Source organism: Aquila chrysaetos, chromosome 3, assembly GCF_900496995.4.
Source record: "Aquila chrysaetos chrysaetos chromosome 3, bAquChr1.4, whole genome shotgun sequence".
In the NCBI taxonomy this organism is placed as follows: Eukaryota; Metazoa; Chordata; class Aves; order Accipitriformes; family Accipitridae; genus Aquila; species Aquila chrysaetos.
In genome coordinates this window covers 43,352,798-43,372,960 of record NC_044006.1, presented here as the reverse complement: position 1 = coordinate 43,372,960, position 20,163 = coordinate 43,352,798, and the positions used below count along the sequence as shown (strand labels likewise).

The following is a 20,163-nucleotide window of genomic DNA, read 5'->3' as shown; positions in this document are numbered from 1 at the left end:
TCCCTGAGGCTATTGCCTTCACCCTTCTCCTTGGCCGGCAATAGGAGGGAGGGTTGGACCCAGCCAGGAGGGTGCTGAAGCACCGAGTCTGCGTATACAAGATGCACAGGACTGGACATCAGAGCCTGCGTTACTGAGAGAAATGCTGGCTGGGGTGCTCCAAGTAGTGACAATTACACAGCTAACAGAAAATGCTCGAAAAATGGAAGAAACTAAGAACAAATCAAAAAATAAAAAGAGTAAGTAGTCACAGTTCTAAAATCTCCTTCCGTTGGCCAATCTCTTCATTCTGTTAACAGTGCCTTGGACTTACAGACTTTCACGTGCCCTGCCCAAAATAATAATGGTTTAGTGTTGCCCAACTTGCTGGTTCCTGGCTAGCCAGTGTCTCACTTGCCAGTGCTATACTTTGGGATCACTGAAACCACTACTGAACTCCTGTCTTGAGGACCATACTTGCTTCTATGCCACGCCATCTCACCAAAGCTTGTCCTTTGCTGCAAACAAAAGCAAGAAACTTCACGAGGCTGCCAGGGTTGCAACGAAATTCAGTTGCTGCACTGCCTGCAGAAGAACACCTGGGCTGGTGAAGCATGTTGAACCTGAATTTGAACCACTAAGTGCAGTGTTTGCCCCTCTGCCTGTGTTACCCTACTCCTCCTGAGCCATTAGTTATACTTCATTGTTAGGTTGGGCAGCAAAGTCTATTTTTCCTTTATCTCTACACACCATGAAGTATATACAATGAAGTACTTGTCTGTGTGTAGGTCATGGCAACTTGTGAGCTAGATATCGACTGGCCGTCACTACCTATGGTCTGTGATCACACCTCTAACCATGGGCACATTGTATTGTGCAACTGTGGTCGGATGGTACACACATGTGTCCACTAATGTTTAAATAACGTTTTCCTTAACAATCAACTCTGATCAGGATCCAAGTCCAGGGATGTGTTAAAACTGGCCAGTCTCCATTTAGTTTACAGTTGTTGTCCAGCATGTAGGGAGAGACACATGGTTAAGTAGTGATGGGTCCATCAAATGCAGTGAGCTGTTGCAGTAGCACTTGCAAATCAGGCTGGGGCAAGAGTTAATGTGGACTTCTAGAAATAGACGTTCCTATTTTAAAAACAAATTAAGTACAAAAATTGATCATAGTGCAAAACTAGTATAAAAATGCCTGCGAGGTAAATGGTGTGGCTCTAAACAGGTCTCAGAAATCCCAGGGAATGCTGAAAGCAAAGGGAGTGAGTCATAAGCACATGAGCTGAAAGAAGCTGAAGACAAAATCATGCATCTCTGCTTAATTCCATCACATGATGAGTCCTGGGGCCCTTCATTTAATCGGAGAGCAGAGCAGCGGAGAAACTTCATTCTCACTTCTCAGTGGGGACCGGAGGAGTTCCCGCGTGCAGGCACTGGGCTCTCTCTGCTCCTCTGCGCACTCTGAGCCGACGCAGGGTCTCCGGCACCATGAGCGGTGTTCACCGCCACCTCGGATTCCTGCTCCTGACCGAAGCAGTGCTGTGTGCTGCCGCCACACGTGAGTGTTTCCTTCACCCCGTCCTCTCTCCCTGCCCCTGCGGGTTCGACAGCCCAAGCCAGTGCAGTAAAAACGGCTGCTCCTTGCATGTGCAGCGATTGCCGGAGCTGTGCTTGGGAACTGGTGTGAGACAGCTAGCTCCACCTCAGAATCGCCTGGCTCTGGGTAGAAATGTCACCTGAGCTGGAGAAACACACCGAGAGCTGTTCAGTTATCTATTTCCTGCGCTCCACAGATACACAGAGCTGACCGGAGCTAAGCCTTGGCTCATTTCAAGAAATTCCTAACAATATTTCCCCAGCTCAAGCATGGCTAAAAAGGCAGATGCAGAGTGGACTTCTCCCAGTGTGCCCAGCACAGCTGTGGCTGGGAGAGGCCGGGTCAGAGGCAGTGCTTCCCACCGGGAGGCCCAGACCTGTGGATCCCCAACCTCAGGGAGGCTGATCAAGGAATCAGATCCTCAAACCACGATGGGCAGGCAGTAGGCTGGTCCTCTGCTTCTTTCCAGGCCCCCAGCTTGACTCAAGTCTTAGGTTGACTCCCTGAGCTCAGGGCTGGGAACACAGAAATGGGATTTTAGGCTCAAGTTCCAGAATCTACAGTAAGAAAACCGAAGACTTTAAAAGCTGAGGTCCAGCTGAGCATCCATTTAGCCTTGTACCTGTCTCCAATGGGAAACAGTAATGGATGTATAACTGGGCAAGTGTATACTGGTATTTCCTCAGGACACTTTCCCAGTCTCTGATGATTTATAGCACCAGAACTGCCTCTGTCAGATGCAGAGTCATTGTATTTAACAGTTTTTACTGGACTTTTCTTCCATCCGTTCATGCACTTGGGTTTTGATTGCAAGCCATGTATATTTTTGGCACACACAAGATCCTGCCAGCAAGAAATTTCACACCTTAACTGTGCCTTACATGAAGAAATATCTTTTATGCGCTTAGAACCTGTAACCTGCTGGTTTCATTTGATCCTCCTTAACTTTTGTACTTTCAGAAATAGTGACAAATTGCTTCTTCCTCCATGCTGTTCGTGATTCTGTTTTTATATTCTCCTCTGTCACCTCTTCTCTAGGCTCAAGACAGTCTATTTAGCTGTGCCTCATAAGGAAACAATTCTATCCCTTTGTAGCATCCTCGCCACCTTTTTCTGTATTTTTTTCAGTTCCCTTATACCCTGCTTGACCTGTAGAGAACAGGGCAGCATACAGTATTCAACACATGAACACACATGGAATTATACAATGCTGTAATGACATTTTCATCTTCATTCTCTCTCTAGCCTTTCCCTAGTTTTTCAACTACCAGTGAGCACTGTATTCAAAACTGTAAAGCTATGAGATCTCATTTCTGAGTGGCAATAGCTCGTTTAGAGTCTGTCGTTCTATAAGTAAAGTTACATTTACCTATGCTGAATTTCATATAGTGTTATTCTTGAGTCATTGAGTCTCAAACAGTCGTCCCCTCTACTACCTTAAGACACTGTCTTCAGCAGATTAAAGAACTTTACTGTTTACCTGTTTTCCAGATTATGAACATTTTAAATTATTTCAACAATTGAGAAAACTGGCTACTTATGCATAACTTTTGGTTCATATATCCTAACCAATTATTTATTCATGTGAAATCCCTCATTCTTATCCCATGGTAACTTAGTTCCTTTAAGTGCCTTTAGCGAGAAACCTCATCAAATGCTGTCTGGAACTCAAGCAGACTATAACAAACAGGTCAGCCTTGTTCCCATGCTCTCTGGCTCCCTCAGCGAAACTTGAATATATTTGTGAGGAATGCGCTCCTTTTACGGCATATCATATTAATCCACTGTATCTGCTAATTCTGTTCTTCACTGCTGTTTCTACCAGCTTCTCCAATTTGAGCCTCAAACTTTTTGTAATCCTCTAAATCTTCCCTGGAAGTGTTTTTAAAGAGTGTCATGGCATTTGCCAACTTTCCTTTCTCGGCCACTGAAACAGTTTTAAGCAAGATGTTACATGCTATGGTTAATAGCTCATTTATTTCATTCTTGAATAACTTCCATAATTTTTGAGCCATCTTATCTAGACAACTTCATTTTGTTGATTTGTTCTATAATTATTTTTTTGTGCCAACACTTCATTTTGAGAGAGATTCTCCATCACTGTAAAGAAAAATTCTAGCACAGAAACCTCTTATGCTCCTCCTTTGTGAATGAAAATGTAAACTAACATATTTGACATTCGTGCTATCCCTTTACCTTCCCTGAATGCTTCTTTTGTATCTACATAATCTTTTGGCCCTACAGACTTTCTGGCAAGCTATCCACTACTTTTGTATTTGAAAAAAAGATTAATTAGTAGGTTTTATGTTTTTGCAAGTTGTTCCTCAAATTCTTTTTTGCCCTGCTTTATTATGTTTCTATATGTAACTTTAGAAAGATTACATTATTTTCTGTCCTCTTAGCTTGGCCATAATATCAGCCTTTTTACTTCTAATACATTTTCATCCTCTTTAGCTAGGTCATCTTTTTATTGCTGTTATTCTAACATTGGCTTTCATTCTCTCATGGCTAACACGCTATCACAGGAAACGCTGAGCTTCTTGTCTTTGCTACATTTTTCACCAAAATGAAAAACAGAATGAGAAGAAGAAAGTCAATCAGAGTATAAGATCTTTTCTCCTATGATCACCTCACCAAAACTATCACAGTAATCCGCTCCTTGGAGTGTAATATTACTCTATTTTGAACTGAATTGCTCTAATTTTGGTTATGACCAACATCTGTTCTTGAGTGTTTTTCATTGTTAAAGAAATACATTAAAGCTTTTTGTTCCTTTAAATTCAGCAACTGAAAATCTTCAGTTCCATGTGTTAGAGAAACTAGTGCTTAAGTCTTTGCTCATCTGAAAAAATGTCTTTTGTCTTGTCCTGAAGCTTGTGAAATGTTTTATATTAGATTGAAATAAACAAAGCACATCAGGGAGGCACAGAAATGCCTAAGGAGCTTATGATTTAGAAGCAGTGACCACAATTATTACCAAAGCTGGACAAGAAAATGACTTCTGAATTCAAGGATTGTTAATGAAAATTCAAAATTAAAAGCATTTATAAAATTAAAAGTGTTCCAGCTCTTTTTGATGAATTGAGCATTTGGGGAAAAAACAATGATTGAAATGTTCTGATCTAACAAAATCCAAACATTTTTATTCATTAAATAATTTTTAGATAAAATCAAAGAGAATGGGAAAAAGAAATTAGGAAAAATCCCTAGCCACTTACTTTCAAATAAGATGACGCATGAATTTCATGACCTAAAATGTAATTGAACTTGATAAGCCTTTGTGAAATACTTTTATACTTTGCTAATCTGTTTTTTTCCTGAGAAAAGTTTCTGAAGGACATTACCCAACTCTTCTTCTGACCAAGACTGAAAACAATACAGCATGTGATACAGGCCATTAAGTAAATACCAGTCATGATGTTATGTTATGCTTTGCTCACATCAAAATACATTAAATCTGCAGGGAAGACTTGATTCAAGTGATTTAAGTGAGACTGTGGGGAGTTCCTGTAGGAGCAAAAGACCGTGAGAGAATATGTCTCTGAGGGCAAAATCTGTTTTCCTTGAACCTTTCAGTCCTCGAGACTGGGGAGAGAGCTACCAGCATCAGTTCAGAGTGACCATTAGGATGGGACTGGCCAAGGGATGTCCTTCCTGCCCAGCAGAAATCTCACTGGGCAATAAAACATGAAGAGAAAGCAGCTCCTGCCTCTTCTTCAGTGCTGTTTCTCTGGTTCTCCCTTGCAGTAAAATTAGGAGTCACATGCCCATAAAGACCATGCTTAAACTGGCTACACCTGTTCTGTGCCTTTTCCAAAACTGGGAGATATTCCAACACAGCCAGTTACATTACAGCACACAGGGCCATTCTTGCCCTTCTTACAGGTCTCTGCATTTTCCTTGAAGTCATCCAACTCTTCGTTGCACTTGGGTATAAACCTCAGAAGCATCCAACATCAGCTACCTTTAAAATAAAGCCATGAACAGCAGAAATCCTAACTCCCTTGATGTTGTGACAGAATGGCACGCCTAGCAGTTAGCTGATTAACATGACAGAGTTGTTTAAAGCCCCCAGGCTTTAATGGAACTCTGCCTATGAGCCTACTTACAAACATATTTTTATGGCATCCTACAGTGGTTGACATGTTCCTACAGGTTACTTGGATATTTACTTTGCTTTTCATTATATGTACTTCATGACAGAAAGAGGGATCCTAGAAGGCCTGGGAAAAGTTTGAGCCCATCATTTGTAGTAATATGAGAAGAAAGAGCTTATTAAAGTTACTTAATATCTGAGCCATTTTAAAGTAATAGGCATGAAGCTAATACGTTTTTGTTGTTATATTATAAACACTTTGAATTTACTATTCAGCTCTGAATTTCCTTTTCTGGAAATACCAGCTTCTGTTACAATTGGTTCCACCCCTCCCACCCAAACCACCAGCCAACTCACCAAAGAATCTTCACTGGGTCAGAATTAATTCCTGGCATAACTTCCATTAGAGCACAACTCAGACACAGAGTGAACTTATCCTGTTAGCCTTTTACTCATAGATTTATTACCAGGCAAGCACAAAGCAGTCAGCAATCAAGCAACCTGTGTACAACTAGCCTGATTGTTGCAGGGTTATGTCCATTCATACAAACAATTGCTCTGATATTGTCAAAATGTTGTAAACCTTTTTATCCTTTCTCTGGAAAGCTTGCAATAGTGCAACTAGAAAAACGTCAGTCTGCCAGTAGTGGAATTGTCTTTATGTTGGTTATGGTTGATGTGTTTATAGCTGTGATGATAAAATTCTATAACTTTCTACTAGTGAAGAGATTTCTAATCAGTACAAGAATATAGTTGTAATAAGAAGGCTGTTCAGCACAAGAGCAATGTCTTTATAGGGTGGTGGGAAAAATGCTATTATGTTACATGTTCGTTTTTCTCTCTAGGGTTTCAAGATGTGCTGAGCCATGGAAGAACTCCTGTCACATCCTACAAGAAGCTACAAGGCTGGTCTAGTGATCAAAATAAATGGAACGAAAAGCTTTATCCTTTCTGGGAAGAAGGAGATCCCAGATGGAAGGACTGCTGGAAAGGTGATCACACACAGGCATCTCAAAGACACTGAGAAAATTGGCCAGAAAACCCACCTCATTGAAGAGTGCAGGTGCTATAGTGCTTTTTCACAGATGCAATATCCACCACTGCTGTAAGGAATAGCAAATTAGAGATGACTGGCTTTGGTACCACTCCCAGTACATTGTCTGAGGAAGCAGAACAGTGAGTTGTTACGGTGAATGCTTTCCCATGACTCATAGTCTCAGACATTAATACTTATCAAGACATATTGATGACCAGGGCTCTAGGACAATCCATTATTTGAAACATGTCCTGGAGGACAGGTAGCTTCAACTGCTACCTCAGTAGGGCATCGTGGGCTTCAGTTTGCCAACTTCAGTGAAGACCCTGTTTATCATCACCCCATCTGAGCTGAGGTCTAAAGGCTGCACCCCTGGGGAGAAACAAAAATATTCTCCTTTGGAATATATTGACCCCCATGGGTAAAAAAACATATTCTTAGCTCTAAGAAGGAAATGAATGACAGACCAGTAAGTGATGTGGGGGGATATGATGAGTCCCTCTGATTGTTCTAAATTGAGGTTTTGATAAGAGTGCAAGTGACTTAGGAGCACAAAACCTCTTGGAAACAGAGGAATCAATAAAGCATTTCTAATGTAAATAATACACAGCTGAAGGTAGCTGCTGCTCTGATGCATCCTTTATTGCACTGAAGACCAATTTTCTTTTATACAGGTGGAAGGGTGACAGCCAAATTGGACACTGATAGCCCAGCACTGGTAGGATCCAACGTGACCTTTGTTGTGACTCTCCAGTTTCCCAAGTGCCAAAAAGAAGATAATGATGGCAACATAATATACAAGAGAAACTGTACTCAGGGTAGGTAAAGGCAGTCTCCCTGCGCTATACACACATCTGACTATGGTGCTGGTGTGAACATGTCATGAATCTTTGAAAACATCAGAATCGCACTCTATGAACAACAGCCATGTTGCTTTTAACTGATAACTACATGCATGTCTAACCTGTGCCACACCAGTTTCTCTCCTCAGAAGATCACTGTGGTATTTTCACTGTTCTGCACCCACTATATATAATGACCAGGTAATTTAAGATTTGCCTTCACTATAAAATTGCCTTCCCAAAACAGTGATGTTAATTTCGCTTCCTAACAAAACTGTTACTGCTTTTCAGCTCAGTCACAAGGTTGCACAGTTACACTGTTTTCTTCCAAATTTATAAAGCTGTCAATTTATAAAATTGAGATTTTTTTTTTCAATTAGGAATTGTAGAACTCACTAACCATCATCTGCATCTTGAAAAACCCTCAAGAAAGAGTAAATCTCACATTCCCACATTTTAAGAATTAAAAACAAACAAGAAAATAAATCATTTTAAAATCAAGCAATCTTTTGATCAATCACCTTTTTAAATCTTATTTACAGTTACATGGAGCAAAAAAATTATCATCATTCCAATGTTTGAGGCTACCAGATCTAGAGTGAAACAGGCTGTTGTACATTTCTTCCTCTGAATTCATAAATGTTCAACAAAGTTTTTTACTGATCAAAGCAATTTCATTTCAAGACATATCAGCAATTTTTTTGTCAGCCTGAGTTCTACTTTTTGACTGTCTAATGTTTTGTTAACTGCTGATATCCATTCTCTACTTAATATCTGTTGTGCTGTTTGGGGAAGGAAGCTGTCCTTTTATTATTTAGAAAGGAACTGAAATTCATGTCTAAGTTATTTAAAGGTGCCATAGAAAACTTTTCTGACAAAACAAACTAAGTCACTTCCTCAAGTACTTCCATGGCTGCTATTTCTACTTAAAATTTTAGATTCTGCTTGCCAAATGTTCAGGTAGCCCCACTAACTCCATTGAAAGAGTAGCATCCTGTGTAGTCAACAGCAAGTTTTCAGCAAGCAATTTTAAATCATGTCTGGCCCATGAGACAGTAAAATTTTTTTAAGCTTCTAAATAAAACAATGCCAAGCCAGAACAATCTGGTGTTTACATTAAAAACCAAACAAAGCACAATCTTACAAAACCAAATGTCAGTCTAAAAATACCCTACTTAAGCTGTTGTTTAAGTGCAATAACTGCTATAACCTGGGGTGCCTGCCTCCTGTTTCCTGACTTTCTGCACATTTCTCAGTTGACCGGGAACATGTCCTATTTCTACACTTAGATCCTCCAGCTTCCCAGGATCAGCAAGTCTATGTCTACAACTGGACTGAATGGATCGACAACTGTGGCTGGGAAAACTGCACAAGCAACCACAGCCATAATGTATTCCCAGATGGGAGACCTTTCCCTCATTATCCTGGCTGGAGAAGAAGGAACTTTGTCTATGTGTTTCACACTTTTGGTTAGTACGGCAACATATCTCTTGGTTTGGCTGATGCTACAAAGCTTATATTCACTCTGTACACTAACTCATTTGTCGAGTATGTTTTATTAAAAGTTCTTTAAAAAGGATTCCATGCTCTTGAGTGGAGATCCCAAATTCATTCCCTGGTTTCCAGAGAGGCTATTAGCTGCTCTGTCTGGAAATCACGGATTACCAGGAGATTCTCTTTCTTCTGCATTCACAGTACTACCACTGAAGAAGATTAATTTCCTTTCAGTAATACTCAAGATCCTTTCCTAGGAAAACAGAGGGTCCAAGCAGTCAGTCAGATGTTTTGTTGACTGCTCATAGCCACTTCATTCTTAATTTTAAGAGAGACCATAGTGCTGTATATCTTCTGATCAGTTTAACGGTGCAGCACTCCTTGCCTCTGGGGAGGTGAAAACTGCCACTGACTGTGTGGTACTGATCTGGTCACAGATGCTGATTTTCAGTATCGGTTGGGCTATTCCTGACATTGGCTACGTACTAAATCTTAGCATCCTAAGTTAGCTTGGCTAAATCAGTATTACCATCAATATCAGCATGAGTAATAACAGTAATGTCCCAAATTTTGTGTAGAGGTGATACTATTTACCTACCTCAATCAGCTGTTACAAAAACAAACAAGCAAATGTATACAAAGGGCTCTAGGGTATGAAGCAAGAGGTATTATACCTTCTTGCTACACTGAAAGCATACAAACACAAGATCACTTAAAATGCCTAAGAGGTAACACCATCCATTACATAATCCTAATGACTTAATGTAATTGCTTTGGAAAGATGTAGATGCCTTGGCAAATTTCTCTTAGGTTAGCAAAATTTGGGACACCTTTCTGAAACCTTCAAAAAAACACAGAAATAACAGGAATAAATACATTGTAAATGTATTCAGTCCTCCAAAAACACCTGCCAGATAACTGAGAGACAATTCTAAACTATTCATTTTGATTTAGACAATCCAAGATTCACAGAGATATTGCTTCTCTTAAAACAACTTGTAGCTAGGCTGAAGGGGTAAACATATTATAAGTTCATGTTCTGTTTCAGGTCAGTACTATCAAACAACTGGACGATCTTCAGTGATGTTTTCAGTCAACACAGCAAATATCACTCTTGGCAAACATGTGATGGCAGTATCCATTTACAGGAGAGGGCACTCAGCATATGTTCCAATTGCAACAGCAAGTGCCATTTATGTTGTAACAGGTAAGCATGCTGGAATAAATTGTAATAAAACACTAGGGGTATTTGTTGTTTAGGTGTTAGAAGAATTCAGCACAAGCATCGTCTGGCACGGAAAGAAGACATTGGCCTGAGAAAGGTTTTTAATATGAATGTGGAATCTCTGGTAAATTGCCTTGAGTAGTGTAATTTACCTTTGTATCTAGCTCAGTTGTGATGCCTCTACTTTGTAATGAAAAATGATTTACGAGAGGAAACACAATCTTCCACAGATGCCTCTGATTCCTCATTTCTTCCCATACTTTTCTGGGTAACACTTTCCTACTGACATTCACTCCTCAGATCAGTAAATCGAATTAAAGTAGAAACCCGTGTTAATGTCTCACATTCTGACTGTTGCTGTTCAGGGACTTTGGAGCTGTTTGTTGTTTGCAGCCAGGTATGTATGCTTTTATTTACTTCTTTTTTTTCCCCTCCAGACAAAATTCCAATATTTGTGAGTATGTTCCAAAAACATGACCGCAACATCTCAGACTCCATTTTTATCAAAGACTCACCAATCACATTTGATGTGAAGATCCATGATCCCACCTACTATCTTAATAACTCTGCCATCTCCTACAAGTGGAACTTTGGAGATGGAAGTGGCTTATTTGTAGCCAGCAGTTCCACTACATCTCACACCTATACTCTGCAAGGGAACTTCACTCTGAATTTAACTGTCCAAGCCATTATACCTGTACCTTGCCGGCCAGTAACACCCACTGCAGTACTGCCCACCTCAGCAGGTAAGAGTTTATTGAACAGCAGTGGTATTAGGAGCTATGCTAAAACTCTAAATTCTGGTATTTTAAGTTCGTATCTTTAGAAGTTTTACTGTCATCAATGAAAGAGCTGCAAGGCTCTGCAAAACCTCTATAAATTGGTTTAGAGAGAGAATCAATAAGCATAAACTCTTCTATGATTCTATGGTAGGCATCACTTACACATTTAACACATTACATATCCAGTTCTACTGCAACAGTGACAGCATACAGAGGTCTTCAGATGGACATGCAGTACATATAAATTTGGGTTTACACCCTCTACCACACCAGATCAAGTGGCTTTAGCCTTGCCTACTCAGGTTCATCTTCTGAGGTAAGATGTAAATTTTAAGTGAGAAAGAGGTATTTCAGAACACTCTTACAGTCAGTTCCTTTCTGGTTTGCATTAACTTCCACCCAAAATTAAAAGAGATTGGATTGAACTAGAAGAAACTTACTCATATTCTAAAATATGGGATTTCCACATGGCATTAACCCAGAATGGCTTTTCCACTTTAAATTTACGCACTATCATATTTCAGAATAACTTTCATTATGTTCAGCATTGGTTTATCATCTCAGGGGGTTTTAAGGTTTGCAAAAGGCCTGCAGTTTCAGCCTGGGTAGTTATAATACTATTACTATTAAATTATAAATGTGGCTATATTTTTCAAATTTCAGAATTTTAATACGTGCTTTTACCAAAATGTTGAGTGACAATGAAAAATGAAAGGAAAGATATAATTTTCACTACTTCCCCTCTTCATTTTTCCACTAGCTGTAGTGTAGAGCAATGGGAAAATACCTGCTATTAAAGAGAGCATTTTAAACCTTTTATTGGCCTTTGGATTTCTTCTATAATTGATTTGGGAATTTTAAAGAAGTGTTTAATTATATCAGACCTTTCAGTCTCACTTTTATTTCACAGAGATGGATGACTAGCAATGTGGCTTTTAGAGTAAGGCTACCCAGGCCACTCCAGGGTTCTACGCTGGGCATGTGTGTTTTCTTTAAGCCTTATTACTGTGATCCCATACAGATACATACATGACTGCACAGCTGCAAACCAAAGTCACTAATGACCTATGTAATGAATGCAGTTGAAATATACGGCCATGTTCAGAATACCTCTAAGCTGAACTTGTTCTAAAGCTGTGTGTCTATTCTTTCTCCCTCAACTCAACAGTAACGACTGGAGTATCTTCTAATTCAGACACTTCTACCGCTGTCGAGTCAATGGAAGATAATCCTGATGGAGGCTGCCATATTTACAGAAATGGATACTACAGAACTGGTATCTCTATCGTAGGTAAGGATGTAGGTCAACACCTGAACAGAGGAATGGGGTTAATAATGTACAACAATGTATGGTAGAGATAATTTTTCTTTAGGCTCCCTTTTATCAAATACCTGAGACCCACAATAAGATCTTTATCTTGGACCTAGCTGACGTTTTTAAAGATTAATGTACAGACAGCTAACTGGCTGACTTTGGTCTCTTTACATGCTCTGCCAGGACCTAGCAGCAGAGGTTATAGCCCCTTGGCTTCAGACACATGAGGCTGGGCCTTGGTCTGGATGCCTGCTGATGGCTGCCCCCATGCTACATGTGGTGTTTCCAGGCACCTGGGCTGGAAAATGGCTGGTGGGGATGTGCACCATATCACTACTTTCTGTATCATCAGCTTCTGAACCTGCCACACCTGAAGCATACCGGCCTGGGGGGGGGGTCACATAAGGTTGAATTGACCTTGGCATTCACAGAAGTCACAGGTAGTGGGAAAGGGAAGTAATTGTAAAATAAATAAGTAAATAATAATAATGGAAAAATAAAGCAGAGCAGAAAGGAGCAGCCTCACCGGGAAAGCACTGGAAATTTTCTCAGCTTTCAAACCCTTCAAGAGGAGTGCTAAGGGAGGGAGGAGGTTATGGAAAACAAGACCTGAACTGAGCATCAGCCAAACACTTGAGGTTCTATACACACAGACTTCAGAGCTTGTCATGTGTCCCACCATTGACATCTGTTTCCTCTCCCAGAGGGAATCCTTGAGGTAAATATTATTCAGATGATGAGCATCCAGATGACAGAAAGTCAAGCTGAAAACTCACTGGTTGACTTTGTTGTTACCTGCCAAGGGAGGTAAGTGTGTGAATGAAACTGTCAATCTTTCCTCTTTAAAAATAATTAGGTGCTGGAACGCTGTCTGCACTTAGATGCAGCTGCATGAACAAAAGTTGGGAACTGCAGTGTTTCTATTTCTTGACTGGAACTAAAGATAATGCAAGTCTCATTTGTAAACTATGGCAACAGAGGTTACTGCCAGGCTCTTAGGATTCAGAACAAATGTCAAGCTTCAGTAAAAATAAGAGAACTAGACAGTGGGGAGAAACAAGTCTATATTTTCCTGGCCAAGACAAGATTTCAGCACTTACTGTAAAATGGGAAGCAGTCTACTGAAATTGGAAGGAAACCCTTTCTTTTTGGCCATGATTTTTGACACTTAGAGTAAATGGGTGTGTCCAAGCAATTTCTTGGATAGGAAAACATTGCACTAATACTCCTAGCTCCTAGAAGGGGATTAGAGTTGAGAGGACTGAGATGTACAAGAATCATCTTGGTAATACACCTGGAAAACAATTAACCTCTCTTAAGCTAGTGTTTACATTTTCGGCACATGATACTACAGATAAGAATCTGCATTCCTTTCTTAATGATATGTATTACAGGTAACGGACTTTATAATCTGATTTGAGGCAGGTAATTCTTTGATCACCATAAAATGTTAAATGAGATGTAAAAGAAGCAGATAACTTTATAGATTGTATATATCCATTTTATATAAAATTCACATGTATGTATATAGAAAATGTATAGGTATATATAAAATACATATATAATGTATTAGTAAAACCACTCTTAAATCACTATAGTGCCACTGATTTCAGTAAACAGGCACCAGCATAAAACTGGGGCATCAGTGCAATGTGTCTATGAACTGGGTTAACAGGACTCCACAGATGTAATGTGTTCTCTCTTCCCATACCAGTCTCCCCACAGATGTCTGTACAGTAGTTTCTGACCCGACGTGCCAGGTGTCCAAGAGTGTGGTATGCGACCCCATCATCGTCACTGATGAATGCCTACTCACCATCAGGAGAGCTTTTGAGGAACCTGGAACATACTGTATAAACATCACCTTGGGGGATGACACAAGTCAAGCCCTTGCCAGCGCACTGATTTCTGTAAATGGAGGTGAGTCCACACAGAGCAGATGCGGGTTGTCTGTGAATAGCTTCTCCCTGTGGTCATTTCCCCGCAGTGGGGAAGAGCACAGGAATTTATATGGCGTTTTTATTATGCCTGGAGGCCTCAGCTGAGACTGTGCCAGCTTGTGTGAGAGTCCATGCAAAGATAAAGGATGATTCTTTCCCTACGGGAATTTTAGATGTTAGAACTTGGTTTGATTTATGTTTATGATCCAATGAGTATAGTAATTACACAAACCCTTCAGTACTACAGAATATGAACTGTTCTTAAGCCATAACGTATTTTTCCACAGAATAACTCTGTTGGGCAGAAAAGCAGGTGGGGGACATGCCAGCCAGCCTACTCCACACATGGAGAAACAGAGAGGAATTCAGCTCACTTGAGACAGAACCAAAGTCTGCAGCTGAGCTGGCTGCCCTGGGCCCTCTTTGTAGCTCATTGACCTTGACCAGGTTTCTATTTCTACATGAGGATAAGATGAATTAGGTTCTGGAAAGATCTGTGTAACATTCATTGACTACAGAGTCTGCCCAGGGTGACTATTTCAGAACAGGAGGTTTACCTTTGATTAGATGAGTATCAATGTGTCTTGCTCATGGTTGCCCAAGCAGTCTTTGACAGACCCAGGTATTAAACTGAGCCTCAGTCAGAAGTCTAAATGATCATGCTGTCTCTCTGTTCCCACTCCATTGCCCTCCTGACCTCCCACTGCAATGTCATAGTGACCTTCTGTACCAGCCAAGCAACTGACCCTTTGCGGTCATTTGCCACAGTATTTTTGGCTGATTTTATTTAATCTAGGTATAAATTTAGCTGTACTGAAATCAGTTCATGATGACTAAGGCACAATGCCAGACCTGTAAGTGCATTCCAGCTCCTAAAGGTGAAAATAAGCATGCAGTAGGATTTTTCCAAACTGTATTCACAGAGGCTAACTTTAGCCCAATAAGGCTGGTCTTCCGAGATTTCCTCCAGAGGGCAAAGCTAAGTTGTACTTTGGGGCTTCCACTATAATCAAGGCAGAATTAGGATCTAAGAGACGTTGCTGCTTTGAGTCACCTTCTGGAGGAGCCCATTTAACATTTGCAAACATTTCTCATGTGCCACAATTTTCCACTCATTTTTCAAGAGAAGGCAAGTATTTATGAATTTCTGAAAATCCCATAATTTGGTGCCTGAGTATTTGGTGCCTAAACATTGGGCCCTTGAAATTTGGCAGGACTGTGCCTGAGTTATGTAGGCATTGCACAAAACATCCACTCTTAACTTGCTTAAACTGCTGTTGAGTGGGTTGCTGTCCTATGATTTAGACCCATCCCACCAGTATGTGTTGCTTTGCAAACTAGTCCAAGGACCTACCTCATTCATAAAATAAGGTAAATCCCTAGAGTCTCAGCAAAAATACTGTGTAATCTAGGAACGAAGTCAAGCCTTCACAAACAATTGTATCAACAAACTGAGAAATATATGAGGCACATGTATGAAGTAAATGGTAAACCATGATTTGATATCTCAATTTTCATAGACAGCAATTATAAATTAATAACTGGAAAGGTAAGCCAACATGCACCTCTAGGTTACTTCATTGTATAAACACTGTTGTTAAAATGAGGACCAAGAATGTGTCTCAGTGTCAGTAAACTCCATAAAGGTACAGCCTGTGGACTGGAAAATTAAGATATTTGAAAAGAATACTTGTGATGATTTGGCTTCTTCCATCAGATACGATGGAATTAGGATTAGATGCGAGTGAAATGGTTGATGGCAAACCAGAAGGCAGAGTTCAGTGACAGGCAGAGCCCAAAGTTAACTTCCCAGAATGAGCACATTAAAAAAGCAGAGCCCTCAGCTCTGGATAAGGCAAACAAGCCTAAGTCCATCAATCTCTTAGCCACACTGTGCCATCTTAGCATATGGGACTGCAACAAACAATAACATTTAAGAAACTCCTTTCTATCCCCTTTCCCCCGGCCATCATTCCTAACAGAAAGCTGAAGCTGATTCTAACATTAAAGCTTATAAAGCAACTGCATCTCTTATACTCGCAGTGTAAATGTTTCCCTGGCGTAGCAATTGGCAAGGAGCAAATTAGCTGCACCTCGTGGGGTCCCAGCAAGACCCTCTGTTCCCTTCCACACTGGAAGGGCAGCCATGTGTCTCAGGAGCATGGCTCATACGAGAAAACCGGCAAAGCCCAACTCACACTCTGGTGGAACCAAGAATTAAACCAGTTAGGATGTGAAAGCACCACCTCCTGCCAAAGTCACTGACCTCCAAAGCTTAGCATATTAGAAGTACTAAATGTACTTCAATCTTTACAGCAAACAAGTAAAAATTATGTTTTCTTAAGAAAATCTCTCTCACTGTAAAAAAGAGGTTAACTTTTAATCAAACTACTTTCTGAACTCTAGGATCATCATCAGGAACAACAGAAGGTGTCTTTATCTTCCTCGGTTTGTTGGCAGTGTTTGCCGCCATTGGGGCTTTTGTCCTTTACAAGTAAGTTGCTAGTTTCTAGGATTAAAAACAGTTCAAGGAACTGTCAAAAATATTAGTTTAAATTAACACAACCAACAAATTAAATTTCCATTAGCTATATCTTTGTTTCTTTCTTACTGTTGTTCACAAATATTCTGGCAAATATTCAAGAAAATCAGATTACTGGCTTAAGCCACAAAACCACTGGAAAACATGCAAATGTTAAAGACTTTCATAGAAAATTACATTCTGTGCTCATAAGCACAAACAGTAATACTAGAAGGCCTGGGAACTGCCTGGGAAATAATTGACAAATAAATTCTTTGGGAAAAGGTGCTAGGCATGCAGGACAGTAGTTAACAGAAGCACATGTTACTGCATTATTAGCTTGGATGTTTCCTCTGAAACTTTAAGACTGCACCAAGACTCCTGAATCAAGAGTATGCTCACCCTTCACAGTCAGTGGTGAGAAAGAAACACCTCCACAGAGCACCAGGACTCCACTAAGCAACGGAGCCTTCTCATTAACCAGGCCTTAGTTACCATGACTGACCTATGGCTGTTAACTGTTAGATGGGATCGAAGAGGGAAGGAAGAGAAAGAATATATGTTATGAATATATGATTAATTCTCTTACGCACCGGTCACATGCTAAGTGTGAACTTTCATTTAAATGTCTTTCAGCAACTAACTGTGCACATTCCTTGCAGGAGATACAAGCAATACAAGCCTATTGAGAGAAGTGCAGGACAAGCAGAGAACCAGGAGGGACTAACTGCTTACTTCAGCAATTTCAAAGCAATTTTCTTCCCTAATACCACTGAGAGAAATCCTCTCCTGAAAAGCAAACCAGGCATTGTTTAAACGTTTAGTCTAACACTGACTATTAGATTACATACAGAACACATATCTGAACTGTACTTTGATGGGGTTTTCTTGTTGTTATAAAAAAAACAGGGGGTAAAGTGAAAGCACATATAGATGGGATGGTAACTTTTGGGGGCTTGGTGAAATTAGAAATATTAAAATAGTCCTTCATAGGAAACAGTAAGGTAGTTTTGAGCACTCGCTGTTCTTGCTTGTGATCTAGGATACACTCTTCTGAATAACTTACACCCCCCTCTCCCTTATCTGGGTTTTCTTACTTCTAGGTTAACTACCTGCAAAACTAATCAGATCCATAATCTGGAGGGGGAAAACAGGTTAATTTAAAAAAAAAAAAAAAACAAAACAAAAACCAAACTTGTAAATACTTAGTCTTAAATAGACAGTCCAGTATAGCTGCTTGCTGCCTTAGCAGGATTCATGCCTTTGCTAGAAAGACATGGGGGGCAGACACATGTTATGTCTGTGGAATGAAACGTGCCATGGCCTATTCCCAGGCATTGGCACTGAACCACTGACACTGTTACACTGTTCAGGAGGTCGTAGCACAGTCTTGCCCCAGGCGGGCTAGCTCCCCACCAAGCAAACCCCAGATTCTGGGAACCACCAGAGGCACTGTTCCCCACCAGGAGTTTGGCAGCAGCCACCCTGTTTTGCAGGGTTCAATAGCATGGATGCAGCTCATTATATGCCAGTTGGCCTCAGGGCCAGAAAACAGGGCTGGACACATTTAGTTTCCTACTGGACATGGCTACCAGTGCACAAGTCTCACTACAAACTAGACCACAGACACCCGAGCAAAAAGATGAGGCCCATCTGCTTGGCTCTCCCTGTTGAAACTTTTACTCTGAGTCCCATGTAAAATCCTTAGATGCAATTGCTGATGCCATCTTTGTCTCCTTTGTTTCCGTTGGTCTTGGAGACACTGGACTGGCACCACTGCTCCCCAGAGGGTAGATATGTGCTCCATGTACAAGGGTCAGCAGAACAAGGGTTCTAGCAGGAAGGGGTAGCATTCAACTCCCTTTTCCCCTTCTCATTTCATTCCTCTCTCTCCTGCTGTAAAGATACATTAATTTCTGCTTGCTCCTCCATCCCTCTGTCTTTGACCACTTCATCAAATAAATGAAAACCCCAATATAAATAAAGCACTCTGCTCCAGTTTCTGCTTTTGCATGATGCAGCTTAGAAAGCATAAACTTCTGCAAAATAAATGTGCCTTCACTTGTTTACTCTATCTGCAATTCTGTGTTAAGAAAACTCACATTGAGGCCTTTCCCAAGTGATCTGGTCTTCTAGCCATACATGCTCATCATTCTGCATTGTGGCGTTTCACAGCATGAGACCAGAAGCGAACTGCTGAAGGCTGGATTACTGGATGATGAGAAAAGGAGAGCACCTTATTTGTAGACAGGAAGAGGTTGCTAAAAAGTTTCACTGAGATGAGAAAACAGACCAAAAATGCTTTAAATAGTTAATTTTCCATAAGAGCCTTGCTGTTAATATTAAAGGTTATAATCAAAATGAAATTAACTTTCATCTGGGGGCTGGGAAATTGACCTTACACAATCCATTTCTAAACACTGAATTCTTTGAAGATCTGTATTGCAATATAATTAGCTTATTTACTGTGTCTTGGAACATATCTGATACATATTGTTCTCAGTTCCTGTGGTGATATATAAGCATAAACGTATTTTTCTGGTATCTTAGCAGACCCGTCAAACGCTCGTCATTCGTAATCTGAATCTAGTCTTCACTACCACTTCCCCAGTGTGCATGGACACCTTTAAATGACTTAAGGATATAAAAAATGCAGATTCCAACATACCTGTGAGATTAGTTCTTTAGTTCTAAAATTCAACAGCCTCTTTTCTTCTTCTGTTTCGAGGTTCTCCAATTATTTTAACTCCTCTGCGGCCATTTCAGTTATATTACTAAAAGCACCATACTTGCCATTGTTCCATCTTCCTTATATGTAACATCCTATTGTCTAACCACAAATGGGCATCTAAAACTCTTCTCTGACTTAAACAGAAAACACATTTCCTGCAAAAATTACTGCCTGAATGTTATGTCCTCTGTTATCAGTCAGACTGCTGACAGGAAGGACTGTAATTTGTATTTGTTGCTCTAGCTTGAGGCAGGACAGGGGTTTAGTGGAAAGCTTATGACCTGTAATGCAGCATGAAAAAATTAAATCTGTCACAGCTATAATGCTTAGGATCAGTGATGACGCAGGCTAGCACTGACCTAGGCTATATGGAGAAAGCATCTTGTTTCAGCAAAACACTGTGTGTTAGGAGCTCAGAGACAAATTAAGCTTTTTGGATAGAAAATGGCTTTTGGGCATACTTTAAGAACTTTTTTATCCTTTAACCTAAGTATACAGAATAGCTTGCACTATCTTCCTTCAAATATCATGACAGAATATTAATTTTTTCTAATTTGATTTTGCCTTTTCAGCTGTAACTTCTATTTCATACATCTTTAC

At 40.3% G+C, this 20,163-nt stretch overlaps 1 protein-coding gene across 1 annotated transcript; it reads left to right on the top strand.

Annotated features, from left to right (window-relative positions):
* Positions 1–1,268: 1,268 nt before the first annotated feature.
* GPNMB (glycoprotein nmb) lies at positions 1,269–18,906 on the top strand. The gene is made up of 11 exons (XM_030010084.2): positions 1,269–1,542; positions 6,523–6,669; positions 7,388–7,531; positions 8,845–9,024; positions 10,098–10,256; positions 10,712–11,020; positions 12,225–12,347; positions 13,076–13,178; positions 14,086–14,291; positions 16,718–16,805; positions 17,495–18,906. Exons 1-11 carry the CDS (start codon positions 1,473–1,475, stop codon positions 17,646–17,648), a joined length of 1,683 nt encoding a protein of 560 aa, XP_029865944.1. The 5' UTR covers positions 1,269–1,472; the 3' UTR covers positions 17,649–18,906.
* Positions 18,907–20,163: the final 1,257 nt, after the last annotated feature.

What these genes read in the sequence shown, in the direction of transcription:
- GPNMB (XM_030010084.2), top strand. Translation starts at nt 1,473, where the DNA reads ATGAGCGGTGTTCACCGCCACCTCGGATTCCTGCTCCTGACCGAAGCA. An exon ending in TGCCATTTATGTTGTAACAG is followed by an intron (nt 10,257 to 10,711) that starts GTAAGCATGCTG and finishes TTTCCCCTCCAG; the next exon opens with ACAAAATTCCAATATTTGTG. An exon ending in GTTGTTACCTGCCAAGGGAG is followed by an intron (nt 13,179 to 14,085) that starts GTAAGTGTGTGA and finishes TTCCCATACCAG; the next exon opens with TCTCCCCACAGATGTCTGTA.